General features: G+C 42.7%; 7 protein-coding genes and 1 long non-coding RNA gene across 13 annotated transcripts; all 8 read right to left on the reverse strand.

The window, feature by feature from the left end:
• Positions 1-26: 26 nt before the first annotated feature.
• On the reverse strand, positions 27-18,577 carry LOC124203552. 2 transcript variants are annotated; one of them, XM_046600235.1, is made up of 4 exons: positions 18,517-18,577; positions 18,436-18,449; positions 412-722; positions 29-351 (listed from the first exon to the last, which is right to left on the reverse strand). In XM_046600235.1, exons 1-3 carry the CDS (start codon positions 18,526-18,528, stop codon positions 428-430), a joined length of 321 nt encoding a protein of 106 aa, XP_046456191.1. In that variant the 5' UTR covers positions 18,529-18,577; the 3' UTR covers positions 29-351; positions 412-427. The 2 variants fall into 2 exon arrangements, with proteins under 2 accessions (XP_046456183.1, XP_046456191.1); XM_046600227.1 differs by having other exon boundaries at positions 27-722.
• LOC124203508 (GTP-binding protein Di-Ras2-like) lies at positions 1,320-3,807 on the reverse strand. Its single transcript, XM_046600186.1, has 4 exons — positions 3,453-3,807; positions 1,899-2,123; positions 1,638-1,802; positions 1,320-1,535 (listed from the first exon to the last, which is right to left on the reverse strand). Exons 1-4 carry the CDS (start codon positions 3,657-3,659, stop codon positions 1,428-1,430), a joined length of 705 nt encoding a protein of 234 aa, XP_046456142.1. The 5' UTR covers positions 3,660-3,807; the 3' UTR covers positions 1,320-1,427.
• LOC124203570 lies at positions 7,143-9,220 on the reverse strand. Of its 5 annotated transcripts, none has more exons than XR_006878548.1 (9): positions 9,085-9,220; positions 8,963-9,021; positions 8,579-8,892; positions 8,397-8,505; positions 8,200-8,328; positions 7,920-8,128; positions 7,670-7,844; positions 7,353-7,611; positions 7,143-7,277 (listed from the first exon to the last, which is right to left on the reverse strand). It is a non-coding gene; the product is annotated as an uncharacterized LOC124203570 (long non-coding RNA). The 5 variants fall into 5 exon arrangements; XR_006878550.1 differs by having other exon boundaries at positions 8,705-8,892; positions 8,952-9,021; XR_006878549.1 differs by having other exon boundaries at positions 8,208-8,328; positions 8,952-9,021.
• LOC124203519 lies at positions 10,381-11,281 on the reverse strand. The gene is made up of 2 exons (XM_046600195.1): positions 11,127-11,281; positions 10,381-11,057 (listed from the first exon to the last, which is right to left on the reverse strand). The coding sequence occupies exons 1-2, from the start codon at positions 11,136-11,138 to the stop codon at positions 10,578-10,580; spliced, it is 492 nt and encodes a 163-aa protein (XP_046456151.1). The 5' UTR covers positions 11,139-11,281; the 3' UTR covers positions 10,381-10,577.
• On the reverse strand, positions 11,964-14,304 carry LOC124203498 (protein bicaudal C homolog 1-like). The gene is made up of 10 exons (XM_046600176.1): positions 14,199-14,304; positions 13,903-14,115; positions 13,599-13,826; positions 13,338-13,538; positions 13,108-13,267; positions 12,938-13,051; positions 12,715-12,873; positions 12,536-12,649; positions 12,349-12,468; positions 11,964-12,280 (listed from the first exon to the last, which is right to left on the reverse strand). Exons 1-10 carry the CDS (start codon positions 14,232-14,234, stop codon positions 12,267-12,269), a joined length of 1,359 nt encoding a protein of 452 aa, XP_046456132.1. The 5' UTR covers positions 14,235-14,304; the 3' UTR covers positions 11,964-12,266.
• LOC124203541 lies at positions 14,797-15,620 on the reverse strand. Its single transcript, XM_046600216.1, has 2 exons — positions 15,465-15,620; positions 14,797-15,391 (listed from the first exon to the last, which is right to left on the reverse strand). The coding sequence occupies exons 1-2, from the start codon at positions 15,474-15,476 to the stop codon at positions 15,023-15,025; spliced, it is 381 nt and encodes a 126-aa protein (XP_046456172.1). The 5' UTR covers positions 15,477-15,620; the 3' UTR covers positions 14,797-15,022.
• LOC124203530 lies at positions 16,307-17,054 on the reverse strand. Its single transcript, XM_046600206.1, has 2 exons — positions 16,998-17,054; positions 16,307-16,920 (listed from the first exon to the last, which is right to left on the reverse strand). Exons 1-2 carry the CDS (start codon positions 17,007-17,009, stop codon positions 16,540-16,542), a joined length of 393 nt encoding a protein of 130 aa, XP_046456162.1. The 5' UTR covers positions 17,010-17,054; the 3' UTR covers positions 16,307-16,539.
• Positions 18,578-19,368: 791 nt separating the features above from the next.
• On the reverse strand, positions 19,369-25,719 carry LOC124203040. The gene is made up of 3 exons (XM_046599619.1): positions 23,464-25,719; positions 21,427-23,403; positions 19,369-21,384 (listed from the first exon to the last, which is right to left on the reverse strand). The coding sequence occupies exons 1-3, from the start codon at positions 25,717-25,719 to the stop codon at positions 19,369-19,371; spliced, it is 6,249 nt and encodes a 2,082-aa protein (XP_046455575.1).
• Between the last annotated feature and the right edge of the window lie 510 nt (positions 25,720-26,229).

Raw genomic sequence — 26,229 nt, forward strand, 5'->3', positions numbered from 1 at the left:
TAAGCCACCTAGCGCTCGCGAAAGCAAAATTTCCCCCTCTTTGTCTTTAGGGTCTGTTGGGGTGATCACCCCCTCTCGATAGGTGTAGGCTGACGTTATGAGGGAGACCAAACATGCCAAAAAACTTGTATTTAGGCAATGCACAAAACCGGACAAACGAATTACTCCACTACAAGAATAGAGTGATTACCGTTATACCGACTAAGGACAGGACACAACTACCTCAACTCCTTCAATCATAAAGTGGATAAAAGAGGCGGACCTAGCTGTAGGAAGAGAAGTATCATCTGTAGAAGAGGCCATCAAAAAAGCCAAGTCCGTCCTAATTCACCGCCCAGCACCAGAAATTCACTGCCAAAAAATACCACAGTTGCTAGCTAATCTTAATGTACGAAAACGTGGAAACATTACTTGACTAAACCAGGCTCTAGGAGCAGAAAAACAATATATTATGATAACTGCCGTAAGGAAAACCGTAGTAGCCGTAGTAACGACGGCCGTACATTTTGTCGGCTTCCTGGTCGGCAGAAACTTCAACGGCCGCGGCCGCTTCTTCCCGTTTGCTGGTCTCCTCGGCGGATCGACGTCCTCTCCAATATCCGCCGTGTCCACCGAAATATCCGTAGTGACGCCAATCGGCGACGTCCTGATCGGCAGGGGAGACTTGAATGTCCTCATTTTCAGCTTTTGGTTTGTCCTCGGAAGCGGCCAAAGCCAAGAGAAGCAAAGACAATAAAGGCAATACAACATGTCACATTTAATATAACACAATTGAATATGAATTAGAAAAGTTAACTTACAGTCAATTTCATTTTTGGGCTCGTGAAAGAGATGTTGGTCAGTTGGCAAACTGACGCCGATTGCTTTTTTGGCTGCGCTATTTATACGCCATTGTCCAATGCCAAACAAATTGTTAGTTAAGGAGAAATCAATTAAACGCCGCATTAACTTCACAAGCTTAACCTTGAAATCAATTTATTTGCAGTAGTTATGTTCAAATGAGCGTATATCATTGCTTCTCGTCACAGATATATGCATTATCAAAGTTATACCAAAATTAGTTATACCTTTTGAAACTCTGTAAATTATTTTAATTTAATATCAATAAATATGTCCGGAAACAGATTGGAAATGCTGAAACCCAGAAGGATTGGACTCAATCCGCATGCACGACGTGTTCCGAATGTACCAGATCGATTCGTGTCCGTCAAAAGTCAAACTTACTGTACAATATAGGCTTAGACTTGAATGTTATATAATCTGTAAGGTTATTTGTTCTTTCTTTAAAATGAAATAAAACGACGGGAAAATCAGTCGAGTCGGGGGTTTCGCTCAATTCATTTCCGCAATCCCATTTCCATATGAGAAGTAATACAGCCAAAAATTCCTTTTTAAAAATTACAAATAAGGTGAAGATCAAGTGATTTTCACTCTTCAGATGACGAGTGTTTGAGAGAATGACGACTTCCCCGTTGTCTGTCCGATTCCGCTTGGACAATCGTCATGTTTCGGTCCTTATCCAGACTCAACAGCCCCTATACAACATTTTATAATTGAGGTAGGACAGAAAAATAGTCGGGTCGTTATTGCTGAACTCAACATTGGAACTAATATAAGGATCGACAACAACAACGTACTTGGAAGAGTTCTTTGACTTTGTAGTTGGTTTTGGCCGACGTTTCCATGAAGTGGGAGGACCATTGCCTGGCCTGTTCTTCTCCTTCCTTGGCCGTCAGTTCCCTGGCGTCCGTCTCGTCGCATTTGTTGCCCACCAACATCAGAGGCACATTCTCCATCGAACCCTTTTGGAACCAAATTGAAATAAAAATTGAAATCGACTGTGTTATTCCATCGGCAGATCAAATCAATAAGTCTATAGAGGGAAGAAATGAACGAACTTTGATTTCTAGGATGTTTTCCCAGGTGGGTCTGAGCTCCTCGAGGGATTGCCTGGACGTGACCGAATAGACCATGATGAAGGCGTGGGCCTTTGAAATGTTGAGCCGTAACATGGCCGGGAACTGGTAAGAGCCTGTCGTGTCGACGATCTGCAGGTTGCAGACGGAATTCTTGTTGCACGAGACCACCTCCCCGTCGAGTTGATGGGAAACCAAATTCACGTTCTACCGAATAATGCAAAGGAATCTATTAGGAAATGGACAGCATCAATCAAAAGGCCTAAATCGAAACACCACTCGCATGTCACCTCCCACGAATAGAAAAGTCAAACGATTCATTCCTATACAGACCTTAATTCCAAGAATCATTGTGTAACAAACTATTGTGACGTAAGAAGAGTTAAGCAACACTCTTTGTTGAGGAAAGTTGTAGTCTAGCACTTTTGTTCAAGACTTTATTCTAACTAAACCTCTTGTCTGCTGAACACGGACTGTGCAGTTTTCTCTGTTTTCAAAAAGTTGATTCAATCAAAAGTTTGTATACGAAACCTTGTTTGGAGACGAGTTGGAAAATGACGACTAACCTCATTATTTCTTACCATACTAGCCTCAACCTGGAATACATTTCAGTCACAATGAGGTATTCTCGAAACCATTCTTTATTACGTAACCTAACTGCAATACAAATAAATGACCCCCCGAAATGATTCGACACTTTTTACGTCACCATAGAACTAACAGGAAATCACATTTTAATCGGCATAGGCGGATACAGGTAACTTTTGCGCTTGATTATTTCGCTGTGAACTTATTAGTCCAAATCCCTGGTAGCACGCCTCTATCTATAGGATATACGTCGCCCATCTTTTCAGCCGAGTGAGATAGCTTAACCCGACGTTCCTAGGATTGCCCATGTCTATACTAATGTCGCGCTGTAAGACATCCAAATGGGTACGGCTTACAGCCGTCTTCAAAATACTTAGATTTAAGCAAAAAGAAAAAAAGAAACGTTCCTCGATGGGCGCGAAACCACGTTCTTTGGAGTGGGACTCCATTGCTCTACCCACTACACCACTCTCTATTACTTTACAATTGTATTTGGTTCAACCAGTCTAAATTAATATTAGCAGTTAAAATTATGAAAATTTAAAGTCCTTGTCTTCCTCATCTATCCTGTGGACAGATAATTTGGAAAATCTCACAGACGTCATGTTACGTCTGTCTGTTAAGCGTCTGATTTCTAGTACAAATGGATGTCCGTGATCGTATGAGAAACGTACATCTATGGTACATCTATACGAAGATAGCATTAGGCCGTAGTAAATTGAGTATCCATGTGATATCCAATTTAGGTTGTAGCTAGATCAGATTTGATTTAGACATTAAGACATCTATATGATAGACGATGGATGTCAGTGTGCTACCAGGGTAAATGAGAAGCCAATTAACAAGCTTTTAGACCTCCGGGAGAGAAGTTAATTACATCAAGAATTTCAATTTTCATCCAAGACCTTTTTTTTGCATTAGACTGTACTATTAAATTTTTTTTTTTACTTGGCAATAAACGTCTTCGACGGTTGGAATGTGACGCTCGTTGAAGGTGTCCCTGACGAATCGGAGGACGAGCGACGATTTGCCGGTCGCTGCGCCACCCACTACGACGACCCGGTAATCGTTGGTCTGTTCCACTTCATGCCGGAACCGAAAAAACGGACGATAAATGTTCTGCTTCACCAAATCGTTCAACGAACAAAAATCCATTTCAATGCAGAAGAGCTGAGGATGATGGAGGGAGAAAAAGTTGTGATCAAATGACGTAATGTCAATCAAAGTACTCGTACTCTAAGGAGACGACAACTTGTCGATCGTGCGATTCTCTGAGATGCTAACGAATAATGTCACAGGAAAGAACCCGGTCACTAAAAATCCTTATTAAGGAGCAGGAAACTGGAAATGGGTCACGATTACATCAAATGTGCAGTTAATCTCAAACGTCAAAATCCAACGGGAATTTTACAGGAAATATGAAAACCCACAGAAGTGGGTAATATGTTGTACTACTTAAAGGCCATCACTTTTCTATCTAAATCATATCGTCAATTTTCCTATGTTGAAACAATAACGACGCAACGTCCGGATCGTTTCTTTTTGGAATTACCGAAAAGGTGTGAAATTGTCGAATTTTTTCATGAGAAAAGTGTTTAAGAAATTTTTAATTAAACACAGGCTGTTGAAATCGACTTGCATTTTCGATCTCTATGGACTAACAAGGAGGGGTTCCCGGGTCCCGTTATACAATTTTCTAGTTAAGTGTTAAAAAATTAAAATATTTTCGAATTCAATTGTTTACCCACAGACAAGGTTGTGAGGTACAAAGACAAGCCTGAACTGCAGTATTTCCACATATTATGAGCTATTTAATGAACCTTTGATTGAGTCAACAAAAAAGGCAAAAGAAAACAGTTCCAGTCAAAACCGCCTAACTCTGGAATAGTCGTACTCTTACTATTTTACGATTCAAAAGCAACGGGAAGGATATCAGATAAATATAAAATACCTTTAAGCCTGGGACAATACGGTTAAGCATAAATCCGGGCTTCATCCATCCGCTGACGGAAAAGTTGAATCCAGCAGGCGGGATAGGAAAAAGGGCGTCCTCCTGAATACACTCACACTCAAATGGGTGTAAACGAGGACATTAAACTCGGGTGACATTGGTAGTTTCTCCAATCCAACTGGATACTGTTTATCTAAATAATAAAAATAGAAAAAAAAAATGGGTTACGAAAAACAATCACAGAAACAACAAGTAAGGAAAAGTTGAAAATGAGACTGTGCAGAACTAAACCCTAATGGTTAATAAACAGGAAAATTAAAAGTTTCCACGCTCCATGTCATGTCACACACTGCATTTATGCAAGTCTTGCTTCATCATTAAAATATCTTAGCAGGTCTCAGGAATAAAAGCAACGAAAATCATTACTCATGTGATGATACTGTGATTGTCGCTGGTGACAGATCAATACTAGCACAAATAAAACTTGAATATAATTATAATCTTGTGGTTAATATGACGACCATTGAGGCCATGGCCTCAAATCTGCACAGGTTACATTGTGCATGGAAACTGCCGTGAATCGACAGATGGGGCTTAAACGATAATGGCTGGTCAGGAACTGACATACACAGACCAATTAAACTTCAAAGAAACGACAACCACATTTCTGTAATTTTGTTTATTAATCTGCTGTTTGTACAGACATGTACAGTGGGTACCGAAAGTATCCGTACGGCTGAGAGGATCAGTAGGGAAAACGCGTTTTTCAAAACGCTCACAAAAATAGAATTCTCGGTGGAATTCAATAAAAAAAAATTTTCAAAGATTAATATTAGGGTGGGGTATCATGCGATTTTTTTTTTGAATTTTTCAACAACGCGATATGTGTTTTTTATCGCGTTGCGTAAGTATCCGTACGGCCGAGAGGACTAGTAGGGAATGGGCTTACTTTGGAGGCCTGTCATTCGGTATCTACGTAATATTATAGGGTGGGAAAGTTCTTAAAAAAAAGAGCTGCATTAGCTCTATGTGTGGTCATAAGATCACATTTTTCAAGTTTCATTTATCGTAATGAAATCGAAATTGAAAACACGAATTATAAGTTTTCCGTTTATTTCCCCTCGATTCCCCCTCACCAGTGTTGCCATATCTCAAAATCTCTTTCTTCCCTTGAACGGAAGAGTAGGGCTGTGGCCCGGGCGATGAAAACCCGGGCCACCGCCCGGGCTGAACGAAAAAAAACCCAACCCGACTCGACCCACCGAGGCATTTTTTTTAACGGGGCGGGTGACGGGTTAAACCCCCGGGTCCGCGGGCCAACCCGAGCGGTGGCGCCATCTAGTAGTCACATAGAGAAGCTTGTTATTCTCTATGCCTGCGGCCTCAAAATATTGCCGCCAAATGCTCTACGATAATTTCGTAGCATGAAAAGTAAGATAAGTGGTAGAAAAGGGCGTTCAGGGGTGTTCAGAAAACAGAATTGATGTGTCACTGTTGGAAGAAGAAGATAATTAAGAAATTTAGGGAATTTTTTAAAGTTTGTAAAAAAAAGTGTGTTTGACCCGATTTTTTACCCGGGCCGTTACCCGGCCGGTAAAAATTTTTTGACCCATGGGTTGGCCCGGGCCAAACCCGTTCACTCAGTTGGCCCAACCCGCTCCGACCCGCGGAAGAAGAAAAACCCGTCTAAAAAACCCATAAAAAAAACCGCTAAAAACGTCCCGGGCCACAGCCCTACGGAAGAGGGAGAAAGAGAAAGGGTAAATATTTTGGGATATGGCAACACTGGTGAGGGGGAATCGAGGGGAAATAAACGGAAAACTTATAATTCGTGTTTTCAATTTCGATTTCATTACGATAAATGAAACTTGAAAAATGTGATCTTATGACCACACATAGAGCTAATGCAGCTCTTTTTTTAAGAACTTTCCCACCCTATAATATTACGTAGATACCGAATGACAGGCCTCCAAAGTAAGCCCATTCCCTACTAGTCCTCTCGGCCGTACGGATACTTACGAAACGCGATAAAAAACACATATCACGTTGTTGAAAAATTCCCCAAAAAAATCACATGATACCCCGCCCTAATATTAACCTTTGAAAAAAAAATTATTGAATTCCACCGAGAATTCTATTTTTGGGAGCGTTTTGAAAAACGCGTTTCCCCTACTGATCCTCTCAGCCGTAGGGATACTTTCGGTACCCACTGTACGTTTCCAAAAATATAGTGATCGTTTCATTTTCTTTGTAATCTTTGCCTCATTTTCGAAACTTGAAACAAGCAAGCTTGAAGCAGACGACACTAATATTCTAATTAGATTAAGATATCGATACTTTATTAAATGATTAAAAATCAATCCGTTCAAAAACGATTAAAACGAACAAAGCAGTTTTCTCACCCGCCCGAGCAGAATTTTTCCTATGAATTTTGTAGAAAAAATGCATTTTTCGAATGGATTTATTGTTTGAAATCAATTTTGAAAATGTAAAAGAGACACGTGCATTCTGCACTTGTTTACACTATTTTACAATAAAGTAACTATACAAATGTTCATTAAAAATGCGTTCGAAGATCCCATCAAAATCAGCAATTAATCTGTAAGGGAATACCGGCTACATGCATATTTATGACGCTTTTGGCGATGTTTAAAGAGTATAATGATAACAGAAAAGACAAAGAGATGTTTTACTCCGGGATTCTCAAATGTATTGTCCTATTGCTTAAACTGAAACGTCATAAAATTCTTAAATGAGCAATGAAATGAGCAATTAAACACGGGATGTACTTGAGGAATCAATAACTGCTTAACACAGATGACCTGTAGACAAAAAAATGTTATTGAGCATATAGCGAGCGATAAATCAATAATTTTTGTGGTGTAGGTACAACGTACTTGTACATAAACCGCTAATTTAGTTCAAAATTCAGGATGGCGTTGTACAGTTCTGCCATTCTGCTGTCTACAGCGAGTTGGGTTTTACGATCGGCTCTGTGCCCTTCTACCTCGTCTGGGACTTCGATTTGATTCAATTCTTTGTTTTTTAACTCGAACGACAAGATGCGACGAGCGCTTATTTGGATGGTTCCTATTAGCTCTTTGAAGTCCACTTTAGGTGCCTTATTGTTGATTTCCCGTATGATGTTAATAATAACTAATAAAAAATATATTATCAATAACAAGTTATGTGAGGACTTGAGGGAAAAACTAACCTCCCATAACTGCAATCAGATTGGTCAGATGACCGAATCCTGGACGCCTGTCGTTTCCTCTTTTTTTCCATTGAATCTTTGATCACAATGAATTGGTGAAGAGTTTGCTCATCAACATCTTCGATATTTGATCGCGAGATGACATGGTTTTCAAGATTTTTGAAAAAAAGGCACACTATATTTAAAACAAATTGCATGGTAAGGTTAGAGTAAACATATAGGTGCTTTTATAAAATACAGCCAATCTTACCATTGCAATCGATAGATCGTTGTTGGCTAAAGCCGAATCGAGATCTTCAATTTGGTTGTAGTGTTGAAGGGGCAGCTTCACATTAGATGTCACAAATTTTTCATAGTGGTGGAAGTGCTCCAATATAACGTCCCCAACAGTCAAATCGGCACTCTGCTGCCCGCTATTTCGTCGACCGCTACTTTTAAGTCGACTTGAAAAGGAGTTATCTGTAAATGAACAATATAATGATGAATCATGACCAGCGCTTTAATATAATGAAATATGACACGGTTACAACCTGGTCACGAAGGATAAAGAGATGTTTGATGTGGAATAAATGGGCGTCTAGGCTTGTTTTGTGTGTCATAATGTGTCACGCAGCATTTGCCAGTGAACATAAGCTGCCACTAGAACTTCCTTTGAATTCCTTTTAGCATGCACAGAGAGTTAGAGTAAATCCAAAACTTTCTCGACATCTTAAATTTTCAACTTTACCTGGGAAAGTTCTTGGTATGTCGAACGATCAACAGAACTTTAAAGTTTGGCACAACAAGGCTCTTCTCAAAAGGGTTTTACCACATTTCGTGCTAATAGGCCAGTGAATCTGAAAAGAACAAAAAAAGGAAATCATAATGAGAATCTATCTGTAAAAGTTGCAGTACTACTAAGTTATGCACCAATGAATATTTTGGATCAAGAACCTCCGATAGTTCACTAAAGACCGGCTTCTGGAGGGAAAGTATTGTGCCAAAAAAAATCGGCAACAAGACCAAATTTAGACTGGAGCTAATAGTTAGCAATACCAGGATTCCACACCATCAACACACGTGAAATTCAATAGATCTCACATGGGAAGCAAAATGTGGCAGCCAGCGAGTAAACTAATATGAACAAACATTCCCAGAAGTTAAGATCCAAGAAAGAGGATGGGGGACAATCGAGGAGTATTCCTTGCTGGCATCAGCATGGCTAGCATGTTTTCAGTCAGAATCTAAACAAAGCAAAAATGAAATAAATAAAATGCCGTAATAAACAGACAAATGAGCATACATTTGACACACAATGATTAGGTAATGGAGGAATACCAGCATAAAGCAATTAGATTGGGATGTTGCGTGCTCTGTGAAAAATATGTATTACATTAATGACAATATATAAATTAAGAAAGCATACCAATCTTCACCTTTTCTAGGCAGCACATTGGAATGTTTACAATGTGTCACTAACTCCATGATAAAATAGCTTGCCAACACTCTGTGTATGTATTCGAGTCAACACTTTGGTCCAGATCCTGATTTGACAGATAGCCAGTGCTGCCACTTCTGAAATAGCAAAGTCGTGCAGGCCTAAAAAGTCCCGAAAATCCGTCCGTTTTTTTTTTTTTTAAAAATCCTGCACTTTATCTTGCACGATTATCTTCAAAATCCCGCAAAATCTTGCAAAAAACAACAAAAAACCCGCATAAATCTCACACGATCCAACATAATTTCCTAGTTATCCTAGTATATTTGAAGTCTTTTCTTGTCAGACAGATGACAGTAAAACATTATTCTGATACTGTTGACCGACAGTTAAAAGCTAACGACGGGAGACGGTGATGAAAGTTTTAAATTAAAATCTCGAGTTTCCAACGCTACCATTAGTTAATGGTGGCACTGGCTTTTTTTTAAGGCGTCTTTAACCATCCCTTCAGGAACTTCGATGGATGCGCTTGAAGCTTGTTTGTTTTTCAACCATTTCTGCGCCAATATAAGACTGGAGAGGGACACATTGCGCTGAGAAACGGTCGAAGAAAAACAGTAAAGTAGTTTTGTCTGGGAAAATACGCAAGAAAGCATTCTTAGTTTGCATTTTTGAAATCTATATGCTGTACATGTTTTACAAAGACGAGAGGCATAAGGTGCATCTGCATTTCTGTAGTTAATGCAACGACCAAAGTAGAGTTAGTAATACAGTCATATGTATCGGTGAAGAAGTTAGCGCACAGCGTTTCTGTTCTTAAAGTCTAAGGTTCAACCCTAGTCACAGACATAATTTTATCGTCGAATAACGTTGAACAACCTGCTAATCTAACAACAGTCGGCGGTTGCGAAGGTAACTACGGTTACTTCGTATGAAGCGTTTCTCAACTTATAAGTAGCTAAGTAGCCCTCTTTTGAACGAGTGTATGTTAATATCTTAAAGTATTTATTACACACATTTGCCATTAAACTTTCCAAATTTTATTCGTCTTTTTCACATCAAGAAAAACGCGAAAATGAACGGTTTCCCAACAGTTAAAATATTCATTTTTTTACTATTTTTCCAAACGCAATGGTTCTTGGACAGAAAGATTCTGCTCGGGCCGCTTTCGCTAAACGGATGGGAATTATTCAAATATTAATTAGTTCGTCTCCCCCTACCACAGACAAAAGATAACAGTAACAAATTTAATCCATTATTTCTCTATTTGTTTTCCAATCCCAAAGTTTCCCAACAATTTTTAGACGTAAACAAAGAGTGTGTATTATTGTTTGCAACAACGTCAAAACGGTGTATTACATTTCACGCAAAAGTAAACCAATGAATAAGTCAAAGCAGGAAGACGCGGTCCAAAAGTCCAAGTGTTGTTGCACCCCAAAAATGTCAAAGAAAAGTATTGGTGAAACCTCCTTGTCGTGAGTTGCAGGTTCTTATTCAGTGACGGTAGGAATAAGAATAAGACGATGGTGAAAAGTGGCCATGGTAATAAGAATGCTGGCGATAAGGATATCCACCGTAGTTGTTTCCACGATGAGATCCCCACCCGGGGTAATAGGTTTCCTGCGTCGCCTGGTCTTGGCTGGCGTCACGACGTCCACGATGGTGCCCGTAGTGGTGACGATAATAAGATGGGCGTGGATAACGACCATAGTAGCCACGATTGTGCCATTCGTTGACATCCTGATCAGCATCACCAATTTTGGCAGCTCCTTCCGTTTTCTTTTCATCGATGGATCGTCGTCCACGCCAGTATCCGTGTCCATAGTAGCCATAAGGGTTGTAATAGTGGCCGTAGTAAGTACGGCGATTCCATTCGGCGACGCTCTGGTCAGGAAGAACTTGGACGTTGGTGCTGAGATCCGCTTCCGGTTGCTCGGCGGCGGCCAGAGCCAACAGAGAGGCCAATAACAGGATCTATAAACCAAGCAGATATCAAGTCAATTCAAGTGAAAATATAATCAAGAAATATTGAAAAAAACTCACCAAGAATTTCATTTTCGATCGCGGAAAATGGATGAGCCTGGCAAGCTGCTGGTCAGTTGAGGAACTGATGCTGCTGGATCGATTCGCTGGACTATTTATACAAAATGCTGCGCCTTGAAACGGAAACTAAACGAAATCAATTGAAAAACCTCACACGATAAACCTTGAAATTGGAGTTGACTGCCATTTGTCGGGACTCTGCCAGAACGAAATGAGAGTCGATGAAAACATTTCGGGTTAACGTGCGTGTAAAAGATTGTCCAGTGAAAATGAAACGAGTATTACTTACATAACAATATTGACGTGGTCTTTGACTCGTCTAAACAAAGTCATTGTCGGCAGTCGCCCTTCACGGATGGTGGTCGTCGTTTCTGCTCATTAAATAACGACAAGTCGCAGGAGTCACACGACAATTGCCGGCGTTCATTCATCCGTGTCTTGGCAAATAACTCGGTTCCTCCTCCAGCAGCAAGTGTGCAAGACTTGGTAAAGTTTCCCACTAAAACAAATGAAACCGAAAGTTTTCTTTTCAGGTGTTTAGTCTTCTAAATAAAGCAATTAAGATGGAATCAGAAGTTGTATCATGTACAGGTTGGATAGCCGAATCACTAAAGGCGCCGAGTTCCACGGAATTGTGACGGTGTTCGAGTCTGATTGCGATCGATACAAGCGATGATGTGAAACTGTTAGATGAAGGTCTATGATTACACCAAAAAATATTACCAACTGTACGAACCACTGAGCTTGAATCAAAACCTAATTTTACAAAAATTAAATTAGAAGAAAAAGAAAATAATTTTTCAGGTTAAAAAGTTGGGACGGGAGAGGTTTGGCAAGTAAAAGATTACACAACAGGGTCAGTCGTGTAATGAAGATTTTCAATAAATGTCATGTACAATGGCGGATGCGATGTTCAGCAGTTCAAATGTTAAGAAATCAATACAGGACGAGCAAAAGTGAGAAACGAGCAAAAGGAGTCCGACAGGAAGAGTCGAATGAAAGTCCTGGGTCAGAGTAAGGGAGGAGAAGAAGATTGAATTAATGAAATGGGATTATGTGTGTGCTCCTGAGTTAAAATAATAATTAAAAAAAAAAGATATTTCAGCTAAAATCCTGGTTTCAGCAAGCGAACGATTCAGATTACATGCGCAACTCTAAAATAAATCGAATAAAACCTGTAAATTAATTTTGATTCATTTAGGAAAGATGTAATACAACTCACCCTGAATGGCATTGAGCAATATTTTGCGAGCCCCGAACGAAGTGACGCCGATGCTGATGAGGTCCTCATCCTTTAAAGTTGTAAACATCGCCATGTCGATTTCATTTCTCAAAAAGAGATCTGTAAAAAAATACAAAATGAGAAATGCAATTATTCAATTCAAAACAATGAAAATTAAATTTCTTACCCGAGTAGTGAGATAAACCGACAGTCCCCAAAAAGTCGGAGAGGTGACGCGACGAGTTCGGGTCGAATCTTGCGGCTGTTAGCGATGCGGGAATGCACGACTCGTTCGAAGCACCTGCCAGGTACAAGCGTGAATAAACAAATTCCAAGACAAATAACTAATTAAAGGAAGAAACTCACAGGGTGAAGAGACGCTTGCGGAAGAGAGGCTGCAATCTGCGGTGCTGATTGGCGATTGCGGATTTCCCACTACGATTCCGTTCAGCTGCAGAGGAGGACTGGTGCTACGCTGGACTTGTACAAATGACAACTCTTGTAACAGTTTCTTTGTAGTCGGAACTAGAAGATACAATTAACAATTAAGATCAATTTTTAAGTTAAATAAATCCATGGGCAAATTTACGGAAGGTATTGTGAACTAAATCTGCACGATGAAACCAAATGGGAGGCAAATTTGGCACGACGGCGTGGCTGACGGGCAGATCTAGGCAGCGTCTCAACATCTCGTACAAATTACCTTATCAAAAAAGCCTTTTTAATCACAATTAATTAAAATGTATTGGCATGACTTACGTGCATTCAATTCGTACGAAGTGAGTCGGACCGTCAGTAGGGAACCCACGGCGGAACGTTCGACGTGAAACAAAACATCCATTTCTTGAGCTTCAGTCAGGAGGCAAGGATTGATACGATCCGACGATAATTGGACCATCAATTGCATCGGCAAAAGTCCCTTCCCAACCAGTAGAAAATTGATCAGAAAAATGTTGCAACAATTTAAGAAAAGATTGAAAACGACTTACAGTGAGAAAAGTACTGGCGGCGTAAACGGAATCGACACTAGGGCCACGGATCCAGATGCAATACTTTTTCGGCAGCTCCTTCAAGTTGGAAATATCCGGGATTCGGATTCCGGTTCCGGTTTCGGCAGCGATTTTGTCAATGTGGTCGTGAATAAGCCACACGTGGTCAAACGACGTTTCGATTTTCATCCCCATCGATTCCTGCCATTAATCGGATTATTTCAAGGAAATAACATTTTCATCTTTTAGTTTTTTTGGTACCAATTGGGTCTGTGTCATTCGACCGAAAAATGTCACTGCTTCCTTGAGACGTTGAATGCGATGGTGTTGGCCACGGATGTTCACCTGACAGTTGAGACCGTCGATTTTCGGGTAGAAACGCAACAGGACGCCATAAGTGGTGGAGAAGAAACTTTCTAGGGACGTTTGGCCGATGGATGCAATCCGTTCATTGCTGCAATCGATAATAATTTCGACGGGAATATCCATCTAGAATATATACGAGAAGAACATGTTTTCAAGACAATGGCAAATCAAAATGACCGACTGGTGGTGGATGACTCACCCGAATGCGAGTCCGAGCTTGTTCGATGTTGGCCATGGGTCCTCGAATGATGACGTTGTTGCACTTGTACTCTCCGACAATGCGATTACGATCAGGGAAATGAATACGAGTCCCTGACTCGTCCATCACGCGGTTCACATTTTGCCCAGATCTGCCGATGAGATGCGAATGGTAAGGATAACTCACCTCCATCGACAATGTGGCTGCTGGAGTCTGAAATCATTTCAACAATCGTTTCTTTTATCAAGAAACACACAATAACAATTAAAGTGAAAGGAATTAAATTTTTAACTTACCAAAATGCCGGATGCAGAGCTGCTGAGAGATTCCATGCCGAGGTGTTGAGCCAACGAAAGAACAAGAGCGAGTGAGGTCTCACATACAACGACTCGACGGTCATGTAAGGTCAGACCAGCTGATCGATCAAGGTCAAACGGGGGGGGGGGTCTTGAAAGTTAAATGGTCATGAACTTGCCTTCTCACATACGTCTTAACGCCCCTCTTCAACGAGTGTGGAATTGCCCAGTGGCTGTTTTAGATGCCCGACGGCCTTTTCTAAAGTGACGCAACAGTTTAGCGGTGACGACATGTGAACGTTGGCGATTGTTCGGTGTGTGTGTGAACATTTTCATTACGATCGGTAAGTTTACATCTGAGACTAACTTTGATAAGTTTCTTTTAGATTAGATTTCTGTTTTGAACATTATCTTTTAACATGCTAGGCCTAAATCTGAAATGTCAAATCTAATTAATTCTATAGCCTTAAGTGAATTATTTAACTCCCTTTGGGCCACAGTAAATGATGCTGTTAATGAGCTCTCTAAATTCTATACCTTTTCCTAAGGCATACAATTTAATACGATTTAAATGATTTCATTTCGAATATCAAAGAAATTATTGCTGAAAGAAATTTATTAAAAGAAAATTCAAAGGCAATATGACAAAACACCTTTAGCAGATCCAGTTTCCAGAGTTGAAACAACATTTTGAAGCGTAATATTATGACGGAATTGCCAAGTGAAATTTCAAATTCCAGTTAGGTCAACAATGGGAGGTAATAAAACATTATCGATAGCCATACATATAGAACCCACTACTCGTATAGATTTGAATGTTATTTCTAATGCCACGAATAGCCACGCCAGTATTTGCCGTATCCGTAGTTGCGATAACCGTAGGGATTGTAGTAGCCGTAATAGCCACGACGGCGGTGCTCGTTAGCGTCTTGGTCGACGACGGGATTATTAGCTTCCGCTTCCGGTTGCTGGATGTCTTCATCAGCGGATGAGCGTCGGCCACGCCAATGTTTGCCGTATCTGTAGGGGTTGTAGTAGCCGTAGGGATTGTAATAGTGGCCAAAGTAACGGCGACTGTGCCAGTCATCGACGTCCAGATCGGCTGGAGCTTCGATGTTGGTGTTGAGATCCGCATCATCCGGTTTATTCTCGTCAACGGCAGCGGCCACAGCCATCAAACAAACCAACACAATCTGAATAGGTGAACAGAAATAATTAACTTTAAATTTGTTTTTAAATAATAATCTAGAATTAAATTGGACTCACCACGAATTTCATTTTAGTTCGCTTACAAGTGGAGGAGCTTATTGGCAAAGCTGCTGGTCAGTTGAGGAACTGTTGCTGCTGGACTGTTTATAGCTCGACTATTTATACTTGCACAAGGTGCCACGCCTCGAAACCGGAAGTACTATTATGGCTGTAAGAAGAAGAATCACACGATAAAATTTTTTGCTTCTTCTTCTCATTATGGGTTTAGCCTTTTTTCCAACCACAAAATCGAGTCGGTCAAAACAACCAAAGTGAAGAAAGTTCGTCTAGTACATGACTGGGAAAAGTGGTCAGCGGGAGGTGTAATTTTCGGGAATTAAAAAACAAAAGCAGCGAGTCCCATCAATGATGTCCTTCATGGATAAATAGTCTCCTTGGCACCCATCGGAGCTGTATCTAAATGTTTTTGTGTTTTTATATAACCGGAAAATTGCCGTGTATGTTTAGACTGAGGTTTATCTGTTGACAAATGTGTACTACGCCTGCTGCCATAAAACATGATTGGATGGTTGAGTGATGGCAGTAAAAAGCCAACTGACACAGGCAAGCGTCAATTCAATTTGGGCTGTTATATTATTATTCCATTACTACTTCGGTTATTTTCGCATTTATAATTTGAAGGAGGATCCATTTAGCAGACGAGTCAAAACATACTTTCGAGCAATGTGGGCAAATTAGGCGAGTTACTGCAATTATCCAAGAGCTAAATAATCGAGTCTAATATCGTGCAGCGCATATGACCTTCACCGGGCGCTGTTGTTGCGCAGTTGTGTCTAGGCGTTCCCATAACCGTTTCATCCGTTAAATATGAGGAAAAGTTGGAGCCAACAGCCAATTTTTTCTTTTCCCAGCAGAGAACCATCATGACACTCTGTTGATGTATTGATTGCAGTCACGAATATACAACGAAATGGATCGAAGGGTGTGGGATACATAGCTGGAACTGTAGGGCATTTGTCATCAGAATTATCGTTTTATTATTGACCTTTATTGATAAAGCAGATAGCGTAGAGAGTAGCGAATAATCTAACTTGAAATAAAGTGGAGAAAGGCTATAAGGCACAGTCCAATCTTACAAGCATTCGACGATGAGAATCTTTTGACAGCTGTGACTGCTGTGCGCTATGTCTGTTGACAGTTTTCGGTCGAGATTCGACCCTGGCATCATTCTGTCAATATTTAAAGGATGAATTTGGTCGATAGTCAAAGGAGGGATCCTGTCCAGATTGGGCGGAGAAATCCTGTCGATACTCGACGGATGGAATCGGTCGGCGCTCGACAGAATTCTTGGCGACGAGCGGAGATTCGCCCAATAATCATCGGATGACTGAGGCGATTCGGGTACACGATGCCAATTAGTTTCCGTGTGCATCTTTCCAGCAGGGGGCCGATCGGTGAAAACAGACGCGCCGTTTATTCCCGCCGCAATGCCGAAGCAAACTAATAAGGAAATCTAAAGCACATATAATCACGAGGAAATAAAAAGAGAAATTCAATTATTATTCCTGGTCAAGATCAAATTAAACTCACCACAATTGTCATGATTGAGCTAGCGCGATGTAAGTGTCCCGAGTCAACCAACCTGCGAAAAAGTGATGCTGATTGAGTCCATCTCGACTGCTTTTATATGCGCCGCCTATAAATTTCCATTAGCCGTTAGGCGACCTTGGACAGTTTGCAAATTATTGTCAGTGTGTCGCATCGCTCAAATCTCGTCATGTCTGTCATAAAAACAAAAAAAGTCGCCAAAATGTTTGATTTTAAAAATTGCTCAAAGAATTATATGCTACTGCCAACATCGGCCAACATGTTTTGCGCAATCCCAAATTTGAACAGGATGCAATCAAGGTTCTATTTTACAACATCCCCACCGGCTACACTTTGGATCTCATGGGATGCGAGTATTGTTTTCCATAGCACTATTGTATTACATTTCTCACGTTGATTTAATAACCAAAATTGATTAAGATCGTATAGTATTGATTCCAAGGTTTATGAGGATTTTAAAAAAATTGTAAAATTAAGTTGATGGTGGACTAATAAGCTAAATAATAAAGTAACAATCGCTGGCAACATTCGACTTGCAATTGCTGTCAAACAAAATTCGTGATTTTTGCAATGCTATTAGAAAATGGCGTTGCTGAATAAAAATAGCCATGATGAAATCACATCTCATCTCGGTAACGTCAAATCAAAAATTTAACAAAGTAAAAGAAAACAAAAACAAAGAAAAAAAACTAAACAGTTTTCACTTTTCAGGGACGTCATACATTTTTTTCAGTTCCGATTGTCCATTTCCGGGGAGGTACCGGAATTGAACGCGTTTCGGACAGTCCCATAACAAAATTTATTTTTTCTTTTCTTTTTCGTGTTGTAGCTTTGTAACTCTTCCTACACTCTCCTCTTATCATTTTTTAGTTTAATAAACACCGTATAGACAAGAATTGCGGAGAAACGAAACGAGTTGTTTATTGATCGTATGAAAGTGTACAAAATGGTTGTTGTCTTGTTTTCAATCAATATTTGTGGGGCAAAAATGTTACCAGTGTTTGCCGTACCCGCCGTAGTAACTACGATAACCGTACCGGTAGCGCCCATAATAACCTCGGCCGTTCCATTCGTTGGCGTCCTGATCGGCGCTGGCCATTTGAACCTTTTCTTCTTCAGCAGAACGACGTCCGCGCCAATGTCCGTAACTGCCGTAAGGAAAACCGTAGTATAGCCGTAGTAACGACGGCCGTACATTTCGTCGGCTTCCTGGTCGGCAGAAACTTCAACGGCCGCGGCCGCTTCTTCCCGTTTGCTGGTCTCCTCGGCGGATCGACGTCCTCTCCAATATCCGCCGTGTCCACCGAAATATCCGAAGTGACGCCACTCGGCGACGTCCTGATCGGCAGGGGAGACTTGAACGTCGTCATTTTCAGCTTTTGGTTTGTCCTCGGTGGCAGCAGCGGCCAGAGCCAAGAGACAAGCAAAGACAATCTGAAGGAATACAACATGTCACATTTAATGTAACAAAATTGAATATGAATTAGAAAAGTTAACTTACAGTCAATTTCATTTTTGGGCTCGTGAAAGATATTTGTTTTAGCAAACAAGTTAGTCAGTTGGCCAACTGATGCCGATTGCTTCTTTGGCTGCGCTATTTATACGCCATCGTCCAATGCCAAACAAATTGTTAGTTAAGGAGAAACCAATTAAACGCCGCATTAACCTCAAACCTTTAGCTTTTACTGGCTATTTAGCTATTGACACTTTTCTGTTCAATGCTAAATCGCTAATAGAAAATATCGAGCCATATTAAAGAACTGATGCCGATCGGCCATGAAATGTTAAATCGGTGTTAAATATATTACGATTCCGTTTAGTCAAGCAAATCAAAAGCCAAGCAGGTTAAGACGACGAACTTGTGAACACAATAAAAGCCAATTTAACTCTTTTATGTTTTATCCAACCACGTATTGTATAATATTTATTATAATAATATTTCTTGATTGTTGTGTTAGGCCTCCGTGCCGTCGCTACATCGAATATTTACTTTAAGCTAAGACAAAGAGGGGACTAAACACAGGAGTTTGAATGGAACACGAATTGAGTTTGTATTCCTGACTTTGCCACAATTTAATGATATTAGACTGGGAAGGGACTTGACTGATGGAGGGTCGGGTACCAGCCGGCCCGTATCAAAACGAAAGGGACAAGTCGAGAGAGAGTGAATAGCCGGATGCCAGCCGACTAGACGGAAAGTGTTTAAGTTTAGTTTTAAGAGACACACGTCTCAGCGACACAGTTTACTGAGAAGAAGTGATAGAAAAGATAGGAAAGGTTATGCAAAGTAGACAATGAAACGTATAGGGAGGGGAAGCTTCTTTGTCCGTGGTGCGTTGCCAAACGGGGCGAATTAGACGTCTTGCACATTGCCGGCCCTGTTTCCGTCTTCGGAAACATCTTGTTCGTCTTCTTCTAAGAGGCAAAGCTTGTGGACCGACCGGGTGTACAGATGAGTGGTGCAGGTGACGTCAGATGCTGAACGGCGACGCTTGGAGGTGGTTGGAATGGCTCGAACGACTCTGACGTCGGCGGATCGGACGAATCCGTCGGGACCTTGCTGGACGCTGACGACGCGACCGATCGGCCATGATCCGCGAGGGGAATTGGGCGTGACGACGAGAACTAAATCGTTGACGGCCAGATTCCGTCGCGAACGAAGCCACTTTCTTCTTTCGATGCCGTTGGGGACATATTCTCGGAGCCACCGGTTCCAGAAATGCGTTATCAGCTCCTGGGCTTGTTCGTAACGTCTTCGACTGGAAACTTTGGCGCCTGGAGGATAGTCAAGGTTACATCCTGAATGAGCCCGCAGCAGCAGAAAATGGTTTGGTGTGATGGCTTCTAAGTCGTTCGGGTTGACGCTGACGTGAGTCAACGGGCGAGAATTTAGGAGCGCTTCGGCTCCGACGATAGCCGTGACGAGGACGTCTTCGGTGACAGACCGATTGTTTAGAATACCTCGCAGGGCGGTTTTTGCGGATTTAATCAATCGCTCCCATGAGCCGCCAAAGTGAGGAGCTACGGGTGGACTGAATCTCCATTCAATTGGTTGGTTTTTTAGTTTTTCAATCTTCTGCACCAACTCGGCTTCGTTCCAGCGGGAAAGGGCGCGGTTGATTTCTTGCTCACCGGCCACGAGATTTGTTCCGTTGTCGCTGTAGCAAAGTTGAGGGACGCCGCGACGATCAGCAAAACGGGAAAAAGCGTTGATGAAAGAGTCCATATCGAGGGAATCGGCGACTTCAAGATGTACAGCTCGGGTGTCTAGGCATGTAAACATCACACCATAGTGCTTGACAGATCTTCTCAAGATGACGACGGAAAATGGGCCGAAAAAGTCGATTCCGACGTTGGTAAAAGCGGGAAGATGAGTTTGCAGGCGACTAGCAGGCAGTGGGCCCATGAGTGGTGGCGCTGGTTGACTATTACGAAGCTTGCACGTAAAGCACTTTCGTATGACACGATTGATTGAAGCTCGAGGATGAAGGACATGGTATTTTGCCCGAAGTGCGTGAAGCGTAGGCTCTGTTGACGCATGGATGAGAAGTTTGTGTGTGTCGGTGATGACCATAGTGGACAGTTGACTGTCGGAGGATAGCACAATTGGGTGTTTCGTATCTTCCGGCAGAGACGCGTGTTGTAGCCGACCACCGACTCTGATGATTCCGAACGGATCTAAGAATGGGGTAAGATTGGCCAGGGATGAAGCTGTTGGCACTGGTCGTCCTTTGGCCAAACACCGGAACTCGTCGTCGAAGAAATGCCGTTGGTCGACACGAATAATGAAGCGGAGTGCTTCGCGGAGTTCAGGAGCTTTGACGTAAGGAGCCAACTGTCGATTTTTCGGATTGATGTGGCGATTGTTGACGAACCGGAGTAGCCAAGCGACGATGCGTTTCAACTTGTGTAAATTTGAAGATTGTTGAATTAAGTTGAAGACGGGATGGTCGTTGGTCACTTGAACGAAGCCGACCCATTTTGCCGGCGACACTTCGGGATCGTCTGAGGATGGTTCGGATATCACGCCTGTTGAGGGCCAAGAAGATTGAGGCAAGGCGAGAAAATCTGGGCCACGGAACCATCTGTGTTGAGTTGTGAGATGAGTTGCTGGAATGCCGCGGGAACAATCATCGGCCGGATTCAATTCGCCTGGGATGTGGCGCCACTGAGAAGCGGCACTGCTTTCGATAATTTCGGTAATCCGGTGTGCGACGAACGCGTGATACTTGCACGATTTTGAGTGAATCCATTGAAGCACGGTTTGAGAATCACACCAGTAGATAACTTGTGCTGCGATGGGTCCAAGCTCCTTGATGGCGGAATCACATAATCGGACGCCCAGCACTGCGCCTTGTAGCTCCAAACGCTAAATAGAAAGCTGGCGTAACGGCGCAACTCTTGCTTTTGCGAGAAGAAGGTTGAGGCGAAAATGTCCGTTTGGATATTCGGCTCGCAGGTAGACACAGGCGCCGAAACCGACCTCGGATGCGTCGGAACAAACATGAAGCTCGTAGGAGATGGGCTTTTCTTGTAGCCGGAAGCAACGCGGAATCTTGATGGAGGCGATTGCTGAAAGTTCCTTTGCCCATGCCATCCAAATTTCAAGCAGTGTAGGAGGCAATGGATCGTCCCAATCCGCGCCGGATCGCCAAATTTCTTGAAGCAGGATTTTGGCTGTCATTACGACTGGAGAGAGAAATCCGAGTGGGTCAAAGACGGAAGCTACTTCTTGGAGAACTTCACGTTTGGTTTTGGCTTGGATTTTGATCGACGATTTAAAGTTGAACGCATCTTGTTGACAATTCCAGAGCAGGCCAAGAGTCCGTTCGATTGGAAGTTTGTCGGCGTCGAGATCGAGTGACCGTGAAAGATCGGAATGATCGACGGTGGCTAAGACGGATCGGGAAGATGAAAGCCATTGGACCATGTTGAAGCCGCCGAGCTTTAACAATGCTGAAACGTCACGTAATTTTGCGATAGCTTCTTCCTCTGTCTCCGTGGAATCTAGATAATTGTCGACGTAGATATTTTTGGATACTGAATCGGCGACGTCGGGGAAGCGGCTGCCAAAATCTTCTGCCGTTTTTCTCAGCGCGTAGATGCAGCTGGTTGGAGACGATACGGCACCAAAGACGTGAACTGTCATTTGGTATTCTTTCGGTTCTCCTACGTCGCCAGGGTTTTTCCAAAGAAAGCGGAAAAGAGATTGTTGCTGTTTGGGAACGAGCACCTGGTGGTACATTTTCTCTATATCGCCGGATATTGGAACGGGAAACTGCCGGAAGCGAAGAAGGACGCCAATTAGACACGTTAGCAGATCGGGACCTATGAACAATTGTTCATTCAGCGACGTTCCTTTGTAACGAGCGGATGGATTGAATACCACACGAACTTTTTCCGGTTTGTTTGGATTTGTGACGCCGTGATGCGGAAGATACCAGGTGAAGCCTTTGCGGATAGAGTTGTTGACGTCCAATAATACTGCGTGTCCGAGGGAAATGTATTCGTTCATCACGCGGGAATATCTTTCGGCGAATGCTGGATCACGGGCGAAGCGCTTTTCCAGCGAGTTGAAATGACGAACGGCGACTTCACGATTATTCGGAATGTTGATTTTGGGATCACGAAGCATTAGTCCGACTTCGTACCTTTCTCCAGTGTGACGCGTCGTCTGCTCCAGTATTTTCAATGCTGCTTTGTCGTCCAGTGATGAAGGCAAAGATGTTGACGGACGAACACCGAAACTTTCTGTGAGCCAGAATTGATTGACGACGTCGTGTAAAGCTTGATCGGAGAGTTGCTGGGTGATGGAAAGCGCGTTGATGTGAAGAGGTGGATGCAAAGTGGCGGTTGCCACTGGTCCGGTCACACACCAACCAAAATGAGTTTTGATTCCATCCGGGGCTTCAACTCCGTCGGCTGGATAGCGGGAATCTAGTACATCGTGAACACGGAGCACATCACGTCCTAAAAGAACGCCTATTTCTTTGGTGTCCGCGTTGATTGGCTCGATATCGCTAAGATGATTCCATTGATGTTTGACTGCCGGCCAATTAAGGCTGGTTGTTTGAATTTGTAGACGCGGGACTGTGTACGCAGACTTGACTTCGAAAGAGCGGCTGGAATCGGTGGTGAGAATGTTGAAAGATACACATTTCACTTTATTCTTCGGATCGTTTCCGTGGAAAGTCGCTAAAGGTGATGACTGCGTAGGACCGTCGAGTTTCAGCTTTTTTGATATTTTGTCGAGGATCAATGATGCTTGGCTTCCTTGATCCAAGATGCCTACTGTGTTGACCTGGATTCCGTTAGCTTCAATGATGACTGGAATTGTTAGCAGCAGGGTGGTGATTGAATCTCCTTCGACGGTGTGCGTTCCAACGCCCTTTTTGGTTGTTTTCTTGTTTTCTTGTGTCTCGGATTTTTCTTCTTTTGGTGTCTTTGCTTTCTCTTTAAAGGACACGTTGAGGCTTGGAGCGCCGTGGAGAAGTGGGTGGTGATGGGCAGTGCATTCTTCGAAGTTGCATTTCGTTTTGTTAAAGCATTCTTTCGTCCAATGTCCTTTAGTTAGGCACCGTAGACAGCAGTTAAACTCCTTGATGATCTTCATCCTTTCTTCTAACGATAAGGCTGCGAACTTTGGACACGATGAAAGACGGTGGTCTCCTCTGCACAGGAGGCACGTCAAGGTTTTGCTTCCATCGTTTTGTTTGGCTGCTGTTGAGGGCGGAGCGGCTGGTTTGTGACCGATGATGTTGATTGAAGGCGGATGCTTCGGCTTTCGGTCCGTTTGCTGCCGGCCCGGCTTTTGGTTGCTTTTGCTGGATGGGGGCGATGATGCTGGAGAAATCAAACAATGCTTGGCCATCATTTCTCCTTTGACGATTAGGTGGATCCAGCTTGAGAAGTCTTGAAGGGTTAGGCAGACTGGGTGACTCTTGACAATCTTTTTCCCCCACCTGCTTTGTAACTCCGCTGGAAGCTTGGCCAAAATTAGCTCGAGGATGCCGGATGCTTTCAGCTCGTGTTCGTAACCTCCATTCTTCAAAGATGAAACGGCTCCATTGAGAGTTTGCGAGAATTTGAGCAAAGTTTTATAGTCGTTGTTCACTTTTGGTAGCTCGATCAGAGATTGGATGTAGGCTCTTGAGACGATCTGAGGATGACCATAGGTGTTTTCGAGCTCGGTCAAAGCTTCGCTGTACAAAGCCGAGCTGCTGAGAGAGTCGCCTAGTCCATTTCGGATGTCTTCTGACAAGGATCGCTTGAGCAACGCCATTTTTTCTGTTGATGATAAGCTGTTGTTGGAGTGGACTAAATCTCTGAAGATTGCAATAAAGTCGGGCCACTTCTTGGGATCGCCGTCGTAGGGTTTTAAGTCCAATTTGGGAAGACGAAAAACTGATCTTGTGTTGTGGTTTGACTCGGTGGAATCTTTTGTCGACGACAATAAATTGTCGTTGTGGGCCGTCCATTGCTTAAAGTTGATTGGTTCCTCTTCGGTTTGACGATTTGGATTTGACGCGGTCTGGAACAAATTGTCAAATGGATTGGCTCCTCTGGTTGGTTCGAATTGCGTGGGCTGGAAGGAGGTGTACGGTTGTTTTAAGAGAGAACTGACGGGAAATTTGCTTTGCTGTTCTTGGATCTTCTGATTCAGTTTTTGTTCACTCTCAAGCCTTTCTTTTTTTTCTAGCCTCAGCAACCGATCCTTTTCTTGGGCGGCTTCAAACAGCTCCTTTTGCTTTTGTTTTTGGACCTCCAGCGCGGTTCTGATTTTTTTGTTTTCTTCAGCTATCTCGTTGGCACGTTTTTCCGCTTCATTTACTGCATCTCGATTAGCTGTGGTGTATTTGCTGGACTGTCGCTCTCTTTCTTCTTCAACGGCTTTCTTGATCTTCTCTTTTTCGTCTATCTTCATTTGTTGGATTTGCTTTTCTAGTTGTTCACGTTGACGCTTTTCTTCTTCGCGTTGACGCCTTTCTTCTTCGCGCTGACGCCTTTCCTCTTGTAAAGCTTTAGCGTCTTGGTTTGAGACTGAGCTGGATGGTGATACGGAATGGTGATCTGCTGATCGATTGGGCGGATCCGGTTGCGCTGGATAGACGGTGGCGTTTGACTGGATGCCGAGTGACCGTTGAGACGCATGGCCGATGGATACTGCGGATGGCGGACGGGATGTTCTTTCTAAATAACGGTCGATGATTTCAAATATCGTTTCTGCATCTTCTCCAAGTTCTTTCACCCATTCGTCGTCTCGTTCATCTTCTTCTTCTTTCGAATCACAATATTGCTGATGAATTGAAAGACAGTCGGCGATAGTCGTGGAAAATTCTGTCCTCATGAACTTGAGTTCGGTGCGACTTTTTTTATTACGCACGTGACTGATGATTTTGTTTCCTTGTCTGGTCGCACGAGCCTTTTCGGTTGATCTTGCTTGCTTCAGCGCCCTTGTGTCTTCAAATAGTGGGTATTCATCGGTGTGATCCGGCGGCCTTAGGTCGAACAATGGTGGATTACGATCGGTCTGATCCGGCTGCCTTAGGTCTTCCAATGGTGGATTACGATCGGTCTGATCCGGCTGCCTTAGGTTTTCCAATGGTGGATATCGGGCGGTGTACTCCGTCTGCATTTCTTGGGCTCGACTTGGTGGGCGCGGACTCTGAGTGTCGTTGTTGGGCGATGAATTGGCGGCTGACATCTTGGAAATGGAGTTGTTTTTTTTTTTTTTAGAAAATTCAGTAGGACCAATGAGAAGCTAGCCCAATGGACCACGAGGGATCTAGGACTTGGCTCTTAGGACCGTTTTTTTTTTTTAACTGAATATAAAAGTGAGAACAGCAAGCCCAACGAATGATAGCCCAATGAGCCTTGAAAAAGACTTAGGACCGATCACTAGGACCGTGTGTTACACGAAACAGGATGCAAATCTTGATCTTGAGATGTACTGGCCTTGGAATCTTTTTCAGGTTCAGCGGCTGAGTCTTCTTGTTTTCTTTGTTTTGCCGCTTCTTCTTATTCTCGTTCGGCCAGAATAACTTGCAATATTCTTTCTGCTTCTTGAATGGCCGCGTTGATTGCGGCTTGTCTTGCTTGCTGATTGGGTTGATCGTCAATCTCTCTTTGCCGTAGCTGCTGCACTTGTTGTTGACGTCGAGCGACTCTTCTTTCTTCGTGAACAGTGGCCTGGATGGCGCGGGAAATTGGGCTG

Source organism: Daphnia pulex, chromosome 2 (genome assembly GCF_021134715.1).
Source record: "Daphnia pulex isolate KAP4 chromosome 2, ASM2113471v1".
Classification (NCBI taxonomy): domain Eukaryota; kingdom Metazoa; phylum Arthropoda; class Branchiopoda; order Diplostraca; family Daphniidae; genus Daphnia; species Daphnia pulex.

What these genes read in the sequence shown, in the direction of transcription:
- LOC124203040 (XM_046599619.1), bottom strand. Translation starts at nt 25,719, where the DNA reads ATGTCAGCCGCCAATTCATCGCCCAACAACGACACTCAGAGTCCGCGC. An exon ending in ACGTGTCCTTTAAAGAGAAA is followed by an intron (nt 23,404 to 23,463) that starts GCAAAGACACCA and finishes ACAACCAAAAAG; the next exon opens with GGCGTTGGAACGCACACCGT. An exon ending in TTCGCCTCAACCTTCTTCTC is followed by an intron (nt 21,385 to 21,426) that starts GCAAAAGCAAGA and finishes CTTTCTATTTAG; the next exon opens with CGTTTGGAGCTACAAGGCGC.
- LOC124203498 (XM_046600176.1), bottom strand. Translation starts at nt 14,234, where the DNA reads ATGGAATCTCTCAGCAGCTCTGCATCCGGCATTTTG. An exon ending in TTCGTACGAATTGAATGCAC is followed by an intron (nt 13,052 to 13,107) that starts GTAAGTCATGCC and finishes TTTTTTGATAAG; the next exon opens with GTAATTTGTACGAGATGTTG. An exon ending in TTTAGTTCACAATACCTTCC is followed by an intron (nt 12,874 to 12,937) that starts GTAAATTTGCCC and finishes TGTATCTTCTAG; the next exon opens with TTCCGACTACAAAGAAACTG.
- LOC124203508 (XM_046600186.1), bottom strand. Translation starts at nt 3,659, where the DNA reads ATGGATTTTTGTTCGTTGAACGATTTGGTGAAGCAGAACATTTATCGT. An exon ending in AAAACATCCTAGAAATCAAA is followed by an intron (nt 1,803 to 1,898) that starts GTTCGTTCATTT and finishes TGGTTCCAAAAG; the next exon opens with GGTTCGATGGAGAATGTGCC. An exon ending in AAGTCAAAGAACTCTTCCAA is followed by an intron (nt 1,536 to 1,637) that starts GTACGTTGTTGT and finishes AATGTTGTATAG; the next exon opens with GGGCTGTTGAGTCTGGATAA.